Below are 21613 nucleotides of genomic sequence, written 5' to 3'. Positions count from 1 at the left end.
TGTGAAAATTGTATTTATTATGTAATATATTAATTCTTGATGTAAGAATTAATTCTTGATGTAAGAATTAAAAATGAATAAAGAATTCTAAAAATAAAAAAAATAAAAATTTGACACAATTTTGTAATATTCAAAGTGTCCGCTGTAGGTAGGAGGGGGATCAAGAGCCGGTGAAGATTTCTTTCCCTTTCTAGTGCAGTAGCTAACATCGTTACGCACGGGGATCTGAGGCTCTCCCCTCATTTACTATTTTGATAAGTTGTGATGGTCACAAAACTTCCAATGGAATTGTGATATCGTGTAATTCATTTTTGAAAGCAACAGTGAGAAAGGTATAGGGTTTGGATTCAGATTTTCTTTCTCATTCCTGTATATAGGATTTTGTGGTGATACTATATTTGTAGTCTCCCCTTTCTATTTTATGCTGTAGGAAGGATATGATGCTGACGACTCGAACATCATTTTGGAGCGCACCGATTCAGCAGAAGGGGAGAACATGGGAGGTTGGTGGCCAGAGTTCACTTCTCCTAATACAGGTGTGACAACCACTAGACAGTTTATTAAAGCATGCGCATCCCTTACACTTTGTGCCCATTTTTTTGTTGAGACAATTTATTTAACTATTAACCCATTTTGTGGTGTATTCTAAATCTTGTTGCCATTTTTTTGTTTTGCCTTAATTATCATTTTATTTAATTTTGAAGCATGTGCGTGCTGGATGAACTGCCTAGTTTTGGTCAGTACCAAACCATAGTTCCAATTAACCACCAGGGGGCACTCCTGACTGGTATCCAGACTTTAGCATGTTATCCTTTATGGTAAGAGTTTGCTTTTCTTTTGCTTAAATGAATACATCTTTTTCTTGCATTAGGGACCACTGCATTTGCTCTCCAGTCAGCCTTTTTCCATATTAGTGATATTCTTTTGCTCGTGTATTTGTCATGGCAGTTCCTCTGTTGTGATGGGTAGGAGACTTAATTCACTTCAAACTAATGCAAGGATGTAGCTTGTCGCTAGAATTCCATAGTGCAGATGTTAGTTGGGCCTCATTAGTTTTATTAGGTCGAAATGACAATATCCGATTTCATCTCCGTCAGAACTGGCCTCCTTTATGACCTACTGTGCCATGAATCTTCATTTGTAGCTGTCAGAGGAGTTCATCCTAGTCCATATTCTTCTCAAGTTACGTAACCCCTTGCAGTGAGAATCCTCAGCAAGGTTTCACAAACCATGGCTCTCTTTAAAATGCAGGATTGTGGCCCTGAAGTCACCTGCCCATTCAGGGGTAAAAAGTTTTCCAAAAGGCAACATATGTGTTTATATGGCTTTATTTAGCATGTGGTTTATGTTGCAAGAGGATAGTGCAAAGATGCAACAAAAAGTGAGGCGAAATGTCCCAGTTAACCAGTTTTACCCAGTTCAAGATTATGAGGAAACGGTCGCATACAGAGAGACTCGATGTGTAAGAAGGAGCAAGAGAATAGTAACCAACTTTACCATTTCAGGCTTGCTAAATTCATGTGGTTATTCTTATCTCCTTATACCATAGTAGTCTTTCAGGAATCCGAATTACTTATTAGAAATTTTAATTCAGGATCTGTCATAGGTAGACAAGTGCAACTGATGAGGAACACTTTCTAAGAGGATATGTTCTTGGAATGAAGAAAACCTTTTTTAGTCATTTAAAGGATGCACAACCTTTTAAAATCCATTTTGTATTGGGTACTGTTGTTAGCTTTTAGTATAATAAGTCATTTCATTAATATTGTTTCAGAGCCTTGCCAGAGAGATCCTAGCTGATCATCCTCAAATCCAACTATGTTCATCCCCCTACCCTCAACATAAAAAAAAAAAATGGTGGTAAAATGGTAAAAATGACATAAGAATATTAACAATGAGCAGATAAGGGACAGGAGGAATCAAGAAGAAACGGTAGATGGCATTAAATATCATGTGAAAAGAGCTGAAGAGTTCTTTTGGGGAAAGGGCTTTGGGAACTGTTCTTGTCACAATTGCAGTGTGCACAATATCTGTTACATCACATCAATGAGAACAAGATACTTTGTTGCAGGTAGATAAGGTGATGGGAAGAAAAGGTTACATTAGGACAGAAGAGAGGGATAAACAGTAGCAAGAGGATGGCAATTGCAGATTCACAAATGGAATAAGGGCAGTGTAGAGAGAAAGTCAGATAGGATTAAAAAATGTTGACGATTCTTAGCTTGGCAAGTAGGCTGAGTGATTAATTGGAATGTGTCAAAATCAAAAAAATCCTAATACCTTCAATACTTCAAGACCTACACACTGAAACTCCTAAAACTAACAAGCTATTGCTAAAAATAGAAAATAATAATAATATTCTTACTACAGAGACGAAGGATCTCAATCGTCTGCAGTTATTACCGTTACAACTGGTCTTTGTACCTAATCAACATGCAGATGATCCTCTGTCCTATTGTCTCAGAATATTATTATTATTATTTTCTCTTTTTAGCAATAGCTTGTTAGTTTTAGGAGTTTCAGGATAAACTCCTAAACATCATTTGTAACACAAAGCAAGATTAAATGCAGAGTTGATCGCAGCTTCTTTTATAAGGAGGAAACTTTTGCAACCTGTCTCCATGCATTTTGTTTAACCCGGGTATTTGCATGTCATCTAAGTGCATGTGCATCTTTTTTTTTTTTTAATTTTACACTTAAGGATTACGAACAGTAGTGGAAGAATTAGAATTGGAGAGAAATCAACTACAAGAACAAATGCTTTCGCTGGAGGAGCGTTGTCAGGACTTGGAAGATCAGTTACAGCTCCAAGTCCGAATTGAAACTCTGCAGGTATGTTTTCAAGAAGCTGGTGAATACACAAATTACATATTGTGAGATACAGACCATGATGATGCAAATATTTTGTTAGCAAATTTCAGGGATCAGAGGCGGGAGAGGGCTGTTCATTTCTTTTTCTTTCCTTTCCTATTTTTAATGGCGTTCTTTTCATAAATATGATTGAGTTGTGATATAAACTGCTTTGATCCTTTTTGGCTGTATAGGTGGTATAGAAAGATTTTAATAAACATATTTCATGAAGTAAATCTTATTTTTGAAAGAAATTCTACTACCTATGGGGAATAATAAAACATACATTTAAAAGTGGTTCCTGTAAAGTGGAGCTTCTGAGGAAAGTTCCTGGAGGTGGCACAATAATAACAGGTAGTAAAACATAGTAAGCCAGGACAGATGGCCTTGGTCACTTCTGTGATCTGAATCCGACACTTTCCCCAGCCTATGAATATTGCATTGAAGCCAGCTGCCAGGCTTCCTAGTGCTGCTCAGAAAGTTTCCTGATACTACTACTACTTAGCACTGAAAGGTGTACGCTGCGCTGTACGTTTTTTGACATTTATAGATGGGGGTCCCTGCTTGGAAGAGCTTACATTCTGACTTGGACAGACCTGCCCTCTGCCACCTCTTCTCATGTCAGAATGTCCAGAAAACGATCTTTCTTTGGATCGCAGCACCATAGCTCCCAACTTATGGCCTGGCTAAGTGAGCTATAAGTTTTTTGGGGTTGTTTTTTTTTTTTTTTAAATTAATAAATAAACTCACCTTGTCTGTCCTTGCTTCAGGTATGAGGGGGGGGAGGTAAGTTTAAGTTGTTCAGGCGGGGGGGGGGTGCCGGTTGGAGCAAGGGGGCCTTTACGAGTGGGGGGGGGGGGAGCGATGCCGGTTATCGGGGGTGGGGGGTGGGAACGTATCAAAGCGAGTTTCCCTTACTTCCTATGGGGAAACTTGCTTTGATAAACGAGCATTTTGGATTACGAGCATGCTCCTGGAACGGATTATGCTCGTAATCCAAGGTACCACTGTACTAGCATTCTCTACTGGTCCACAGTAGATATAACTTTCCTTTTACTTAGTCTGCATATATTATTTGATATTTTTTTTTTTAGGAGGTGAAGAGAGAGTAATATATTGGTGGCAGTCGTAATTTGACTATGCAAAAGTGCTAATTTTTCAATATTTGATTTTATTGGGGTTGGACACACATGAGTTTTTTATATTTGTGATTTTGTTTTTTTCCATTTCAGAATGAAAATGAGCGAATGCAAGCTCAGCTTACGCAGTTACGCAATCAACATGCTCAGGAGGCAGACAGGCAGCAGATTCTGGTTTCTAGCCTGAATGAGCAGCTCAAGGGGTAAAATCAGTAACATTTTTGTCCTGTCTAGGAGAAGCAGCAAATAAAGGACTCCTTTTGCAAAGGTACGCTAGCGATTTCTGTGCAGCAAATGGACTTCCTCACATTTGCCTTGTGGGAATTGCTAGTGCAATTTTGTAAAAGGAACCCAAAGTGATTAATTTGGTATCTTGCATATAAATGAAACAAGCAGCCTTGCTTAAAGTATAAATTAAAAGTCCCAGTTTTTTTTGTCTTCAGGCCACTGATAAGCACAACATCGATTCTAGACGGTCTCTAAGCTGGCTTTCTAACTTTCCATTCAATTTTATATGAATCAAATATTCACTCAGTGTAGGGTAAATCTAAAAATGAAATTCAAAGTAACCCAGCACAAACCACTCATAATCTACATTCAAAATAGTAAATCCAGTGTTTCAATTAATCACATTTCACAGCATACTGCTATAAAACAAACAGCTCATAGTCACCAATTTCATCATTGGTCTCCTGATTTTTATGATCACTTTTATCAACAACTGCTTTAAACAAAAAAACAGATTTAGCTGTTGTAGCTGTTCCACCGGACCACTTCTGACACTGCATCAGAGTAGTGGGTCTTTATGGAATAAAGAGATTGCTTAAAACAAAGCTTTTTGTCGATGCATATCTGTGAATTGCTCCCTAGGATTTTGTTCTAAATTTAACTGTAGTGACAGTGAAGGATGATATTAAGGAGTCCGCAGGTTGCACTTTTTAAATCCCTTAATAAAGCTTAATACCATGATAAAGCTTAACCCCCCTCTTACCATCCCCTCCCTAACCCCAGATCATACTTTTCCCTCTCTTGGAAACCTTCTCTGATCTAACGTTGTAACCCTTCTTCCATAATTCTTTTTGTAATCCGCTTTGAACCGAAAGGTAATGGCGGAATAGAAATCTGTAATGTTTTGAATTACTGTACAATGTTATGTATGTTTTATTTTTATGTATGTTATCATGGAAACCACTGAGACTCCAGGCAGTATATAATTTTTTTAAATAAATAGAGTTCCGATTTATGCTAACACAATTACATGCTAATTGCTTCTTCAAAAAGGGCCATAAAAAATAGGGAGACCAATGATGCAATTGGTGACTGTTCACCACAGAGGATCCCCGAAGGTAGTATGCTGTGAAATGTGATTAATTGAAATGCTGGATTTACTGTTTTGAATGTAGATTATGAGAGGTTTGTGCTGGGTTACTTTTGAATAACTTTCCATTCAGCATATTTCTTGATTTAACAACCTCTAATGTTGGAAGTAATTGGATCCTCGTTTTCTTTGCATTACTGATGCAGAATAAATGACAGGAAAGTGTTCCTTGAAACTTCACTAATGGAAAAAGAGCAAAAGCTGTTGGGTATGACAGAGAAGATAGAACGTGCTGAAAGTCTGAAGCAGTTACTACAAGAAAAAGACATGTTGAACAAAGAACTGAGTGAAAAACTTGCACAAACTGACCAGCAAGTAAGTTGAAATGCTGATGTATTGTTTTGTTTTTCATCCCATCCGTTTCCTTCTGTTCCTTTTATACTTTCAGCTTGATGAATGCTAGATTCCAGCTCCGGTTCCCTGAGCCGTAATTCACAGCTAGGGATTTTGCACCCATATTCCCATCCAGATTTATTCGAGTAGTCCTTGTAGTGACGGTGATTGGCTTGAGGCCATGGCTCCTGGCACCTTGCAGTCATGGTGCTGCCATTATACAAGGACTATGTCACTTGCTTCCAGTGGTTTTCTGTATTGCCCTAGAAGTATCTCTACACGACTTGAGCATATGATATATTAATCTTTAAATATTTTTCTCTTTTGTATATCGAATGGAAATCTGTTAAAATTAGCCTGCAAATTAAAAAAAAAAATTACCTAAACTGAATTTCGCCGTGTTACATAGAAACATGATAGCAGATAAAGGCCAAATGGCCCATCCAGTCTGCCCATCCGCAGTGACCATTATCTCTTCCTCTCTCTAAGAGATTGCATGTGCCAATCCCAGGCTTTCTTGAATTCAGACACAATCTCTGTCTCCACCACCTCTACCAGGAGACTGTCTAACGTATCTACCACCCTTTCTGTAAAAAAAGTATTTCCTCAGATTACTCCGGACTGGAGCCTATCACCCCTTAACTTCATCCTATTCCCTCTCATTCCAGAGCTTCCTTTCAAATGAAAGAGACTCGACTCGCGCGCACTTATGCCACCCAGGTATTCAACCATCTATCATATCTCCCCTCTCCCGCCTTTCCTCCAAAGTCTACATCTTGAGACCTTTAAGTCTTTCCCCATGTGCCTTATCACGAAGACCACACACCATTTTAGTAGCCTTCCTCTGGACCGACACCATCAATTCCTCCTTTTTCCTACTGGCACCCTAGCATCCTTCTAGCTTTCGCTGTTGCTTTTATTTATTCTTTTATTGTTTGCTGTTGAAATGTTTACCCATTTTATAGCCATTCATTATCTTCTTCTTGATTCAGTGAAGTATCCCTAGATATTCTCTGTAACGTCACAATTTTCTACTATTGAAGTGGTTTATTTATAAGTAATTGCTGCATTCCGTCAACTCTGAAATGAATTTGGATGAGGCAGCTACTAGAAAGAGAAAAAGATGGCTTATACTCAGAAAAATATTTCACTCTGTATCTTGGACAATTTTCTTTGTCATTTTTGTTACAGTTCTTTAAAGTTTTCATGAATCAACTTATCAACAGTGAAGTATGATTTTTTTTTTTGTTTTAATGTTTCCTAAGACCTTTATAGTTTGTATGTATTAAATCATGATTATTTGGAGATTATCTAAATAGTGTCTACTTTATTTGTCTTTTTTCATTATTATCTTAACATTAAGTTGGATGACGCAAAGAAGAAACTTGGTACATATGAAATGGAGTGTAATAAACTGAAATCAAACAGCCGTGATCTAATGGAAAAACTTGCTACACTTAAAGAAAAGGTAATATGGCACAACTGTGTATTCTTAATTTTAATACATTTAAAATGATAATGTTTTCATATATATCCTTTGAATGTAATTCTAAGGCACAATGATGCTTTATTTGGGTATTTGAAAGAATATAGTTCAAAAACAGCATTTATGGCTAAACTTTGCAAAAAAAATGACATTTCCTTTTTTTAATTCAATTTATTTATTAAATTTTTTAAAAGTGTATAACAAGAGAACAAGAATATAGAGCTTCTCATGCATGGAATAAAAGTTATTTTCTCCATTTGGTGCATGGACAACTTAGATATAAAATAAAAACTTAATTAAAACCTGAGAACTAGAGACACCAAGAACAGTTGGAGAATGAAGTTCATTTAAAGGTGGAAATACTATCTGGATCATGTTTTGTAAATGGGGAGGGGGTGGGGGTGGCGATCTGCAATCACCGCAGGGACCAAATGCTTCCTAACAGTATAATTTGTGGTTCTGTTTTACATACAATAGATCATTTTCTTTGTTCATATAAATATGGAAAGTGTGCCAGAGGGAAATAAATGTATAAGTGTAGCTATTATTAAAAATAAATGTGTAGTTTTCCTCTTCCCATATTGTTGAGTGGTGCAAGGAGTACTGTTATTTATTTATTTATTCCATTTTCTATACCGTTCTCCCAGGGGAGCTCAGAATGGTTCAAGGGGGCTCACAATCTATCTAATGTACCTGGGGCAATGGGGGGATTAGGTGACTTGCCTGGGGTCACAAGGAGCAGCGTGGGTTTGAACCCACAACCTCAGGGTGCTGAGGCTGTAGCTTTAACCACTGCGCCACACTCTCCCCTTATAGTCCCCTTATAGTTATAGTCTTTTAACTTGGAATTGGGAACTGGTGGTGATGCAGGAGAAAGATTCACTTCAAATTTTTCAGGTTTCAATTAAAGCCATTCTTTTGTTTTATTTTTTCAAACCTGTAGGTATTAAAACAAGATGAGGCCTTAGAACTGACACGACGAGATCTGGACCAGACAAATGAAGAGCTTGACAGACTCAATACAAGCCATATGGAGGAGAGAACCCAACTTATTCATGACCTTCAAAGACGTGAGCGAGAAATTGATCATCTCAAAGAAATCCTGCTTGAAAAAGACCGTGAAATCTCTGCTTTCTCTAGTAACATAACTGAGTACTCTGAAGAAATTCTAATTTTGAAACAGCAAGTTCAATTCAAAGAAGAAGAGGCGAGAGAAATGGAAAACGCCTTAAACAAGTCTGAGGAAGAAAGCCACGTATTGAGAGAAGCTCAGTCATCTGATATAAAAGATGCAAGTAGTGTGATTTCCACTCTTTCTCAGAAACTTAATATGATGGAATTAGAGCTCAACAAAACGATAGACCAAAAAAACGCTAGCACCAAAGAAGCCGAAGAGCTGATTAGACAAATCAGTGAGAATAATGTGACAATTAAAGAGCTTCGGACTGAAATTCAGGCACACACAGTCACTCACAAGAACCATGTTATAGAATGTGAATCGCAGATTACTCTGCTGAAAGGACAGGTTAATATATTCACGGAGAAACTTAAAGAAGCTGAATCAAAGCACAGGCAAGAGGTTGAGAACCTGCAGCTCCAATTGGATGAAAATAACTCTGCTAAAGAGAGGCTTAACAACTTGATGGAGGAGAGGGAAATCAAAGAACAGACCATTGAAAGAGAATTAAAATCTGCGAAGGATCAATATAACAAGGTAATCGCTGAAGCAGCCAATAAAGATGAAGATTTGGATAAAATATCCAAACAATTAGAGCAACATATGCAAGAGAAAGAAATAATGGAAGCGGCATTACAGGAAAGAAACGAAATTGTTAGATCACTGGAGGAAAAGGTCCAGGTGGCTCAGCAGCAGAATGAAGAAACAAGCCTAAAATTAATGGGAAAACTCAAAGCCAAAGTGAAAGAAAACAAAGAACTCCAAAAACAACTGGATGAAACAGCTGGTAAAGTAGCAGTTGAGAAAGAAGAACTTATTCTAACTAAGAAACATCTTGAAAGTCTCCTTGAAGAGAAAGAAGTTTGCCTTGCAGGGCAAATAAAAGTTGCAGAGGATTTGAGTGAAAGTATATGTAATTTGGGCAACCAGAAGCAGCAGTTAGTTACTGAAAATGAGCATTTGTTAAAACAGCTAAATATAAAAGAGAGTGACATTTTAACCCAAAGCCAAACTGTTTCAGAGCTAGAGAACAAGCTTTCTGTTAATGAGAAACATCTTTTAGACTATCAATCAGTAATTTCTGACCTCACTCTTGACAAAAATGAATTGATGAGCAAAGTTAAAGAAATTTCTATCAATTTAGAGCAGAAAAAAACTTTAGTTACACAGGAATTGCTGGAAAAAACAAAGGAGTCTAATATTTTAAGTCAACAGCTTACTGAAAATACAAAGACAATGCAGCAATTGCATGAGCAAATATGTGCTTTGAAAGTTAAGCTAAAGGAAGCTAATGAAAGATCACTAGAAAAAGAAGATAAACTGAATAACAGACTTGCCGAATATAATACATTGCTTGAACAACTTGGCCAAAATAAAGCTGAAAGGGAAGCCCTACAGCAAAGGATTGAAAAACTAACCTCAGGCCTTGAAGAACAAAATAAATCTTTGGATGAAAAAAGCACGCAGGTGGATGTTTTACATAAACAAATTGAAGAGAATAAAAAGCACATTGCCGAGTTGGAGAAGGAAGGGAATGCTTTGAGAGCTGAGAACGTGAAGCATGAACGATTATTGGGAGAGAAAGAGTCTTGTTTAAAAAGTCAGGGACTAGCGCTTGAGAATCTAAATCATCAGGTTGATCAGAAAACCAAGGATAGCATATTATTAAGTAGTCAATTTGAAGTAATTAGTAAAGAGACAAGTGTGTTGAAATTTGAAAAAGAGGAGGCTTTGGTTGCATTTAATAAAAAGGCAAATGAATCTGACAGCCTTCTGTTGCAGGTTTCACAGTACCAGTCTGAAAATGCATCACTGAAGCAAGAAGCCTGTACATTGAACACACAGATAAAACAGTTGAAAGCAGATGCTGAAATGATTAACTCTTCAGTGACTAAAAAAGAAAATGAAATTTCTGCCTTGAATTCACATTTGACTCAGGAAAGAAATAGCATTTTAGCTCTGAAGGGACAAATTGACACACTAATTACTGAAAAACAAAACCTGCAACGTAGTTTTGCAGAAAATGCCGCTGCTCTCGCTCAGAAGGAAACACTGATTCAGCAAATTAAAGAAAATAAATTGGAAGGAGAAGGAAAGTATATACAAGTAATTTCAGATTTACAGAATCAGTTAAAGGATTTTCTTTCTGAGGCTAGTCAGCTTAAACAAACAATAGAAGATAAAGAAAATGAATTAAAAAATCAAGCTGTAGAATTAAAATTATTCAAAGATAAGAGTGAGGAGTCTATTTTGCTTAAGGTTCAATTATGTGAGAATATGGAAGTAATTTCTGATCTTCACGGTCAGATTAAAGCTTTGAAAGAAAAAACAGATGAACTCAATCAATTAACTAGTGTGAAAGATGAGGCTTTAAAACAGAAGGTAGATGATTATGTTAAATTGAAGGCTCGGTTTTCTGACTTGCAAGAGAATTGTATTATGCAGAAGGAGCAATTAACATCTTTGAGATCAGAATCAGATCAGCTAAAATCCACTGCCCTAGAAAAAGAGTCAGCATTGAAAAATAATCTGATACACAACGAGGAATTGAAATTAATACTGCAAAATAAAGAAACCACATGTGAAGCTCTGAGCCAAAAAGTTCTGAATCTTGAAGAGGTGACATTAACACTAGAAAAAGAGCTAAATGTCCATAAAATAAAACTAAGAGACAAGGAGACATTGGTTCTGGAAAAAACAAACCTTCTTAAGAATCTAAATGATAAAGCAAGTAACGTTGAATTATTTCAGTCCCAGTTAGAAGAGAAGACACTTTTAGTTTCTCAGCTTCAGGGCCAAATGTACAGTATGACCCTTGAATTGCAGAAATCGGATGAACTGAGGCAGGAAAAAGAAAGTATGCTCGTGAACTTGGAAGAAAGCCTTAAAGTGGAGCACGAGAAAATAAACAAATTAACGACCACTGTTCGAGAAAAAGAAGACGATGTCACCAAGCTTCTTCATTCTTTGAAGGAAAAGGAGAGCATTATATACCTAATAGAAAGCAATATTCATACACTCACCAGTGACATTGGACTTGTTGAGGTGATAGATAATAATGTAGCACTGAAAAATATTGCTAATGTAATAAGGGAAGGAAACAAAACCATTGCTGCCAAAGAGATGGCCCTTGGTAGATTTTCAGCTGAGTTGGAGTCTATAAAGACAGAACATCAGAAAGCCTTGGAACAAATGCAAGTGTTGCAACAGAAAGAAATAATGTTACAGGCTCTTCAAGAGAAATTTTCTGACCAGGCTCAAGAAATTGAGAACTTGAAGTTGGAGCAAAATAATACACTGTCTAAGACTTCACAAGATATTCATGAAAAAACTGTTTTGTTAGATGATCTTAAGGTACAATTTAATTCCATCATTCAGGAGAAAATGTATGCGGAAGAAGAGAGAAACAAAGTCATTTTGGAAAAAGAAGAACTTGCAGCTACGTATCGGAGCCAATTAAATAAAAAATCAGCAGAGCTTGAAGACCTTCAAAAAGAACTAGAACATGCCTTAAAAGGTTCAGTGCAACAAGTAGAAACCATCACAATGCAAATGAGACGTGAAAAAGACCAGCTTCAAATCCAGGTTAGTTTGCAAGCTGAAGAAATTGCTGGCTTTAAAGGAAAAATTGAACTGCTAGACAAAAGTCTCCTTGAGTCAGAAAGGAAGCTAAGTAGTGTTTCCCAGGAAAATGCCACACTTATCGAACAGTTAAGCAGATTGGAAAGTGAAATGACATTGAAAATTGGTACAATCCAGGTTTTGCAACAAGATCTGGACCTTCTAGAGAAGCAGTTAACTGAAAATGTATGCTTGTTATTTGGTAATAAACCCTTGAGTGGGAAAGATGCCGATGTTTCCCAGGCTGATAAACAATTGACAGATTGTAAAGATAGGTTAGAGAAACTCTCATTCATTATGTCTGAAATGGTAAATAAGGAAACAGAAGTAGCAGAATTAAGACAGATGCTCTCTAATCGGGAGCAATATATTGATGATATAATGAAAGATAAGATACAAGGTGTGATGATGATTGAGAAAGAAAGAGAGTTGTTGCAAAGTGATACTGAAAAGGTTGAAAAAAAGTACAAATCGGAAGTAGCTTGTTTAGTCGAAGAAACGACATCGGCTAAACAGGCATTTGAGGAGCAGCAGCTTATCTTGAAAGAAAAAGAAGAAATGTTAGAAGACAGAAAAAAACATATTAGCTTTCTGCTGGAGCAATTAGATAAGTTAGAAAAGGAGTTAAAAATCAGTCATGAGAAACTTGATACTGAGGATAAAGACTTGCTTGAAGAAATTAGGAAAAAAGAATGCCTGATAGAGAGCCTGACTTCACAGATAAGTCAACAGAAGGATTTGGTTAGTGTCCTGAGCCATCAAATCAAGGAAAAAGATGTTTCTCTTACCCAGATTATGGAATCCATGTCGAATCAAATGGTAACATTTTCAGATGAGAAAAATGTGTTAATGAGCCATCTTCAATGCTTGGAATCTGCACAAAGCAGCTCTCTAGCTGATATAGCTGCAGTGTCCCAGGAACTGATGGAGTGTAAGAAAGAGTTGGAGCATCATCAAGTCATGTTGGCTGATAAAGACTCAACAATCAATGACTTGGTGAATGAAAAGGATCAGATGCAGTTTCAGGTTGAGAAATTAAACAAAGAGAAGGATAATATGAAAAAGAAACTTCAAGCAGCACTGCTGGTAAGAAAGGACTTAATGAAAAAAGTTGGAAGTGGACAGAATGAGATAGAAAAACAGGATAAAAAAACAGAGGAGTTAACGAAGAGAGTTGATGAATTAAGCTATCAACTAAAATCTGTTGAAACTTGCAACAGAGAACTGAAATCTCATCTTGAACTACTGAAGCAACAGTTACTCGAAAAAGACAGTGATGTGAATAGTCTGAACGAAACTCTCTTAGAAAAAGAATCCCTTTTGGTGCAACTTAAAAAGAATGTTAAAGAGTTAAGGGACAACATTGCCAGTAAAGAATTTGAATTACTTGACTATGTAACATGTGTTCAGGAAAAAGATTCCCTGCTTGACCACATACAAACTATATTAAGTGAAAAAGAAAGGACATTTGGAGACGTACGTTCCCAACTCCTTTTGCATCTTGAAAATCTTAAATCAGGTGGTGGTAAGCAGCAGGATAAGTCTCAATGTCAGTCAATGGAACAACAGTTTACTGCTGGGGACAGCTTTAGTAATTATAACGAAGTCTACAATGAAAGAAATCAATTAAATGTATTGCAGAAAGAGAATGACGTTTTACAAAAGCAGATTGAGGCAACACATTTGGAAAGGAAAGCAACTATTAAGAAAGCTCAGAAAGAAAATGATAAACTTTTAACTAAGCTTTCAGAACAACCCAAAGATCCTGATACCCTGAAGAAGGAGTACAGTGAACTAAAGAATGAGTACAAAGTTAAATGTAAAGAATTAGACCGTAATCAATTGGTGGTATCTTCTTTGCAGAAGGAGTTACAGACTTATGAAGTGGATTTGCTTGAAAAAGAAAAAGTTATGAACAAGTATAGGTTGGAAGTAGAGGAACAAAAAGGCAGAATTAAAGCCATTCAACAGGAATTTGAAAAGGACAAAGCCTATGAAATAATAATGAAAAATACTGAACTGGAAAAATTAAATGGTGACTATCTAAAGCTCATAGAGAAAGCAAAAACACAGGAGGATGACTTGCGCAATCTGTCTATTGGCCTTGCTGAGAAAACAGAAGAAACCATTAAGCTGAAAAATTCCTTTAATGAACTTGAACAGAATTATAAAAAAGATAAAGATGTTATGTTGACTGAAATATGTCAACTGCAGAAAAAAGCTGAAGTATCCGAAATGGAAATTGCAGACCTAAACGAAAAATTGCAGCTAGGAAACATGCAGACTTCAGAAAATAATGATGAGATTACAGCACTACTTTCTTCTCTTCATGAGCAACAAAAGAAATTGATGGACTCCCAGGAAGAAGTAAAACTTTTCAAAACAATCTGTGAAGATCTCAAAAGAGAAAAAGAAGAAAATGCTAGTACTTTGATGAGGTTAAATGCAGAGATGCTTAATTTAAAAGCACATATAAATAACTGCAAAGAGGAAACAGAACTGTTAACAAAGCTAAATCCTACAGAGACAGAAAATGATATCGCAGAACCCTTGACATTGTGTCAGATAACGAAGGAAAATTGTAGTGATAATCTTGAAGAATCGCATTTAATTTCCGAAAGCAAACTGCTCCAAGAGATTCCACTTGAAAAAGACAGTCATATGAAATCATTAGAAAATGAATTTTTCAGAGGAGAAGAGAACGCAGACAATCTGGAACATCAGATAAAGCAGCAGACAAAAATGGCTTATAAATCAGTAGAGAAGAACATGGAAGCAAATAACACTCAACAGCAAGATATGAAGAATGCAGGGGTGAAATCTAAAGAACCCCTCCAAAGAAAACTTCAGGCTGCTCTAATATCACGTAGGGAAGTTCTAAAAGAAAACAAGTTGATAAAAGAGAAAATTGATTGCCTCCTTTTGGAAAATGGCGAATTGGCAAACAAAGCTTCCACCCTTGCGGGCAAAGAATGCATTCTAAACCAAGAGAAGGAGCATCTTGCCTCAGAAAATGAGAGACTTTTAACTGACAATGAAAACTTATCTGCAGCATGTGAGAGTCTCAAGTCTACCATGGAGACCATAGTCCAAGAGAAAGAAGCCTTTTGTTTTCAGTTGAATTCTCTAAAAGATTCTCAGACAGTTGAATTGTCAGGATGGAAAGCTAAACACAGTGAATTAAATAAAGAGTACGAATCACTTTTGCAGGCCTATGAAAACATCAGTAATGAAATAGGTAAAATGAGTCAAATTATTGAACTAACCAGAAGAGAGAAACAAGATATAACTCATCAGTTCCATGAAATGGAGTTAGAAAAGCAGGAGTCTGAAAAGCAAACTCAAGAAATGAATAACGAGAATGAAAACTTAAAGAGCAAGCTAAAACAATTAGCAGAATCTAAACAAGAAGAAATTAAGGAGTTAAATGCCGAAGTAGAAAGACTAACCAGTGTATTAAAGTCAACTACTGAAGGACAGAGTTTGGTTAGTCGGTTATCTCAACAGAATAGTGAGTTAGTTGAAGAAAATAACAAGTTAAAAGAAACTTCTGAATCCCTACAAAGTTCTTCACAGCAGTATCAGAATGAAAATGAGATACTTCAAAATGATATCCATGTAATGAAATACTCTTTAGGAGAACTTCAGGTCCAGATGGATTCATATCAGACTGATATGCAGGCAAGATGCAATGAAGTAGTTAGTGAAAAAGAAACATTAACATATCAAGTTAATTTGTTGAACAGTGAGATTGCAGAAAAAGTGAAAAACTTAACTGCAGTGGAGCAGGAACAAAATGAAACTTTGAAAAAACTCAAAGAAAGTAAAGAGTCATTGGATCATCAAAATGGCTTGATATCTAAATTGGAAATTGAAGTAAGCAGTGCTAAGCAAGATATTATTGGCCTCGATGAAAAAGTTAAAATTTTAGAAGATGACAAATGCCTCTTGCAAGAAGAACTTGAAAATGTTCAAGAAATGTCTTGTAAAATAAAGTATGAAAGAGAACTTTTACAGACAGAACTGCTTAATAATAAAAAGATGACTGATCATTTAACAGGTCAATTGAAGGTGGCCCAGACGCAACACAGCTTGCTGGCACAGCAGATTGAAAACTTAAAGGCAGAAAAATATTCTGTTGTTAGAGAAAAGGAAGAGCAACATTTGCAGCTTGTCAGAGAATTTGAGGAGAAAGTGAAATCTGCTCACAGAGGCAACCATGGGGCAAAGAACAATTCCAAAGAGTTGCAAGATCTTCTGAAGGAAAAGCAGCAAGAAATTAGTCAGTTGCAAAAAGATTCTATAAAATTCCAAGAACTGATTCTAGACTTAGAAAGATCTTTGAAGGTATCACACTCAAAAAGCAAAGAAGTTGAAAAGGATATGAGTAGTACAACAGACAAACTTGCTAAGGCAAATGGAGAAGTACGTCTACTTGATGAGAAACTTTATTCGCATAATATTTTGATGGAAGAGATGAAACATGAAATTTCTGCTCTTAAAGCAGAAAATTTAAACTTAAAAAGAGTCATTCGGAAGAAAGAAGACGATCTGAAAATACAAGCGAGAAACCGAGAAAAAGATTTAGAGAATAGCCTTCAAGATCTAAAAATAAATAATCAGAAAGAACTGATGAACCTTCAGGATAGGCATGATATCCTGCAAAGAGAAAAAGAGAAAATAGTTGAAGAACTTCATCAAATCCAAAATCAAATGGTTATTAAAGACTTGCAAAACAAAACCCTGCAGGGAGATTTAAATACAAGTTTGGCCAGGTTAGGTGCTTTTACTCAGTGTATGTCATCTCTTCAAAATGATAGGGACAGAGTTGTTGATGAAATGAAAAAGTGGGAAATTCAGTTTAAAAATGCTATTGACAGTAAAGAAAAACAGGTAGAAGAAAGTCATCAGAAAATAATATCCTTACAAAAAGAGATCAAGAGCAAAGTCAGTCAGTTTCAGGAACTAGAAATTAAGTGTTCGATGTTAGAAGGCAGTAATAAAGAAATGAGTTTGCAGAAAAACCATCAAGATTCGGAGTATTCAAATGAACTAACTAGTGTCAAAGAAACTAATTTAATGCTTTTAAGCAGATTAGAAGAGCTGGAAATGGATCTTCGGTCTAAAGAGGACATGCTGCAAACTCTATACTCTGAAAATGATTTTCTTAAAGTTCATGTTGCTAGTAAGACCGATGTAAGAAAACAGATTGAAATACTAGAAAGCACCGTTGCCCAAAAAGAAGCAGCATTCCATCAGGTTGTTACAGAAAAGGAAAAGCTTTGTGCAGATTTAGAAAATCTAGTTAGCATTTCACAGCAAATGAAAGTAATGTTGACCAACAAAGATACTGAGATCTCAGTGCTGCTTTCATCTAAGGATGGAGAAATTTCTGGATATCTGGAACAGATCCAGAGTCAGCAGAGGAAGCAGACACAGGAGTATGAAAAGAAGATGAGTGTTCTGCAAACTGAAAAGGAGCAGTTAAGAGAAGCTTGTCGAAATATGGAAAATGTATTAAAAGTCTTCCAGGCCAAAGCTGACAAAGCAGTAAAAGACAAGACAGAAACTCTAAATGGAAGTGATGCTTTCAGAAAATCAGTGTCTTCTCTTCAAGCTGACAGAGATCATAGTTCTGATTTTAAAGATCTGGAACCTTGCCACCAAATAGTTTTAAGTGAAAAAGGCAACCTAATAGCGGACAGTGCTGGTGAAAACACTGCATTAAAACAAGAAATAAGAGATCTTTTAAACCAGATAGATGACCTTCATGCAGAAACAGCCATGCTAAGAGCACAGCTCATAAGATACAGAGAAGACTTAAATCAAGTGTTGTCTCTGAAAGACCACCAGTTGAAAGAACTACTGAAACGACAGTTAGATCACATTAAGAATCTTGAGCAAGAAAAATGTGATTTCCAAAAACAAGAGAGAAAAATTCAAAAGATTAATGCATCGCACAAGAAAACCATGGACTATTTAGAGCGGGAGAATGAAAACTTAAAATCAAAGATCAATGATTTGGAAGTGCTAATTGCAGATCTAAATAAAATAAAATTAATTTCTGAATCTAAAGCAGTGTTTCAAGGAGCTATGGCTTACCATAATCAGAAAAAAGAATTACTTTTCCAACTGCAGGACTCTGAAGCCCTTGAAAGCAAGCTTCCACAAGACAAAAAAGTATTTGAAAAGATCAAAGAAGTGGATGGGATGCTTAATAAAGAGATACTGACTTTAGAACAACTGGAAAATGAAAGGATCAGAGCTGAGGACCAGGCTGAGAAAGGGCTATTAGATCTTCAGCTTCAGAATAAAACACTAATATTTCAAATTGAGTCTTTTGGCAAAGCAATGGCTGCTTTACAAGACGATAGAGACAGACTAATAGAGGACTTCAAGATTCTACAGAGCAGATATGCCTCAGAACTTAGGTCTGAAAAAATTCGAGGGGATGATCTTGAAACTGAGCTGAAAACATTTAAATCAAGACTCTTAAATCTACTGACCAAAATATCTCTTTTGAATCAGACATTTATTGGTCCTGGTAATGAAGCCACAGTAGATGAGCTTGTTGGTCATACTGAAAGCTTGTGCAAGGCACTTGCTGAGAGGGATCTTGAGATAACCAGGTTATCATCTGAGTATGGGGACCAGGCTCGGCAGATCGATGCTTTTTCGAAAGCTATGGCAAGTCTTCAAGATGACAGAGAAAGGTTACTGCAGCATTTAAGCAAACTAAAGATAGTTCATGAAACAAAACAAGGGATATCTTCCGTTACTGTAGTATCTGATAGTGAATTCAGCTTTCTTAAGAGTAATTTGGAAGAGCTTCAAAATGATGAAAAGAAACAGGTAAGTAAATCATGTTGTATTTCAGGTGGGTCATATTGTACTGACACAGCATTAAAGAAAATCTATTTTGTTGTGAATTCAGTAAATTTCATTTTGTACTCAGATAAAATAAAAATAAATGGTAAAGCTAGTTGTTTGTTAAATTTATTTTTGCTTTAGGGAAAAGATGCTTCCAACCTCATGTCTACTGAAATATTAGAACTGAAGACCAAGGTAAACACTTTGGAAAAGGCACTTCAGCAGACAAAAACTTCCCGAGACCAAACTGCACAAGAGATCATTTCGTACCAGAGTGAAGTGGCAGAATTAAGGTAATTGTAAGAAAAATCTGAATTCTGGCCTATCCTTTAACATAGTGAAGTAGTGCAAAATCTCACACTCTCCTGAATCGGTCTTTTTTTTTTTTGGTTTTCTTAATGTATTGCTTGCTGTACAGATCCTCCCTTTGTGAGAAAGTAGGTTGCTGTTGCTAGACTAGATTTATGGGGAATAATACAAGTAGCAGCTGAGAAATAGAGCACAGTTCATTATAAGGTTCTCGGGCTGGTATAGAAATCAAGAATTCACACGAGACAGAAACTGTTTTCATATGGTAATTTATAACAGTAGAATCTTTAAAGATACTAATCTTTGCACTTAGAATGGAGAAGAACTTACTTGTGATGGATTCTCGAGCACTGCGTGATCAGTTCAATATGACTGTGGCAGAAAAGGACCAACTGACAGCAGATCTGCAGAAACTACAACAAGGAATGGTAACCCAAGAGACCTCATTCATTAATAATAATAATGATGACAAGGTAAATAAAATGACGAAAAAACCTGCCTAATAAACTTTAAACTTTATTTATTTGCTTATTTATTTAGTCGATCCTCCCAGAAGAGCCCAGAATGAGTTACAAGTTTACATACATAATAATAATGCTGGCGAGGAGAAAGTCGGAAAGTGTTTGCTGGAAGCATTGGGTAGAGAGAGTTAGCGTAAAGACTTCTAATAGTGATGATAGAGTAAGCACAGCATTCTTATAGTGAAAGGAATGATTCCATATTCAGGACAAATCTGACATAGGTAAAGGATAATTATTTGCAGTATGACAGTTCCGACAATTACAATTCTACATAGGTGAAGGGACTATTTACAATAACAAGGCAGTTTTGGTAAACTCACAAGTCTGGTCAGCATTGGTTTAAAGCTAGCAGTGGTCTTTGAGGACAGTAATAAAAGTCAATATCATTTCAGGTAAGGCGCTTAGCAGAAGAAAACAGTGTGCTTGCCTCTCAGTTAAAGACTTTGTCCCAGACGCTAAGAGAAACCCAAATACGCTACAATGAAATGCAAAATCATTACTACAGACTCGAGAGAGATTACCAGACTGGGAGAGTTTCTTTCCAGGAAACCGTTCAGGTAAGCAGACCTGAAAACATGTAATCTTAAACTAAATTATAATCTGCTGTAAATAAACCCTAATTTAGAATTTCAGAAAACTAGGGAAATTGTTCTCTTAGCCTCTGCATCTTCTAAATTTAGTTAAAAACTTTACTTGTAGAATTGTTCTCATTTTATTTTTAATAGATTATATGATATAACCTGATTTTAAAGCTGGAGCTAATGATTCATTTTTAGGATGAGCAAAGAGCAGAGGTTCCTCCAGGAGCTCCACAAGAAAAAGCCATTGCTGTTGGGGAAATGCATGACATGGAGCTGGGTGATCAATGGAAGAGGTTGGTATATGTTGCTGTTAGGAGAGGACTAGAAATTGCGCAGATCTGGCTAATGTGATAAGCTAAGAAAAGTATGATTTGGGAAATGCTATCCTGAAATCTTATCCAAAGCAAAAAATCCTTGACGGCTGCTATTGGTACTTAAAAGTCACTAGAAAAGCAGCAGTTGCCAAAAAAGAGTACTGCACTGACACGATCACAGAAAACTAGGCAATACTCCAAAGCATAAGAATAAATAATTTGTGAATAAAGTGTACCCTCAGCTGAGTTGGCTCCTCTAATATGAGTATAAGCTCACCATTTGGCCGCACACCATCGTAGTGTCCACTGGTATGCTCATGTTTCTTAAAAGTGATAACACACCCAAAAATATTAGTGTAGCACTCTTCCCTGTTCCAAGCCTCCCCAAACAAATTCCTTAGCTTTCATGAAAAGCTTAGCATAAACAAAGAGGGAACCGTGTTGCTTGACTGTGGCCCCTGTCTTTGTGGTTCGACCAGGCTTGCTTTAGGGACAAAGAGCTCCTTCAGGAGCCCAATAGAAGTTGAGATTACATCTGGGTTATAAGAAGAACGTCGTGTTAAGCATATTTGACTTTGAAGTAAAAGATGTTGTACATTCATTATACAATATCATAGCTAAATTATGGGCTCCTTTTACTAAGGTGCGTTAGGGCCTTAGCGTGCGCTAAATTGCCACACGCACTAGACCTTAACGCCAGCATTGAGCTGGCGTTATTCTAGAAGCGTACCGCGCGGTTTAGTAAAAGGAGCCCTATGCCTCCTACAAGCAACCTAATCAATTTGACTTGGAAATAAATGTTTGAACAGCAGGAATTCTGTATGAAATGCACATACTTGTGACTGTATTTCCCTTTAACTGGAGGTAACTGGCAATCCTTTGTGTTTACCATAGGCTTTTAGACACTGAGCAAAAGCATGACCTGGCTCAACAAGAGATAAACCAATTGACAGAAAGACTGTCTGAGGAAAGAGGTAGGAGAGAGACTGCAGAAGAGAATCTAAGGCTGGCTGAAGAACAAAACAAAAGGTAGC

The 21613-nt window shown here is 36.6% G+C and overlaps 1 protein-coding gene across 1 annotated transcript in view; it reads left to right on the top strand.

Annotated features, from left to right (window-relative positions):
- Positions 1-21613, top strand: part of LOC117352202 (golgin subfamily B member 1-like) — a 53311-nt gene that overhangs the window by 29013 nt on the left and 2685 nt on the right. The window contains exons 17-27 of the mRNA XM_033928480.1: positions 431-536; positions 2702-2832; positions 4083-4192; positions 5514-5682; positions 7064-7168; positions 8130-18836; positions 18996-19147; positions 19477-19636; positions 20077-20241; positions 20461-20558; positions 21474-21608. Coding sequence (XP_033784371.1) covers positions 431-536; positions 2702-2832; positions 4083-4192; positions 5514-5682; positions 7064-7168; positions 8130-18836; positions 18996-19147; positions 19477-19636; positions 20077-20241; positions 20461-20558; positions 21474-21608 — 12038 coding nt within the window. The remainder of the gene's footprint in view (positions 1-430; positions 537-2701; positions 2833-4082; positions 4193-5513; positions 5683-7063; positions 7169-8129; positions 18837-18995; positions 19148-19476; positions 19637-20076; positions 20242-20460; positions 20559-21473; positions 21609-21613) is intronic.

Source organism: Geotrypetes seraphini, chromosome 19 (assembly GCF_902459505.1).
Source record: "Geotrypetes seraphini chromosome 19, aGeoSer1.1, whole genome shotgun sequence".
NCBI classification, from domain to species: domain Eukaryota; kingdom Metazoa; phylum Chordata; class Amphibia; order Gymnophiona; family Dermophiidae; genus Geotrypetes; species Geotrypetes seraphini.
Note: the sequence above shows the minus strand (reverse complement) of the source record. Positions and strands in the feature narration are given on the sequence as shown.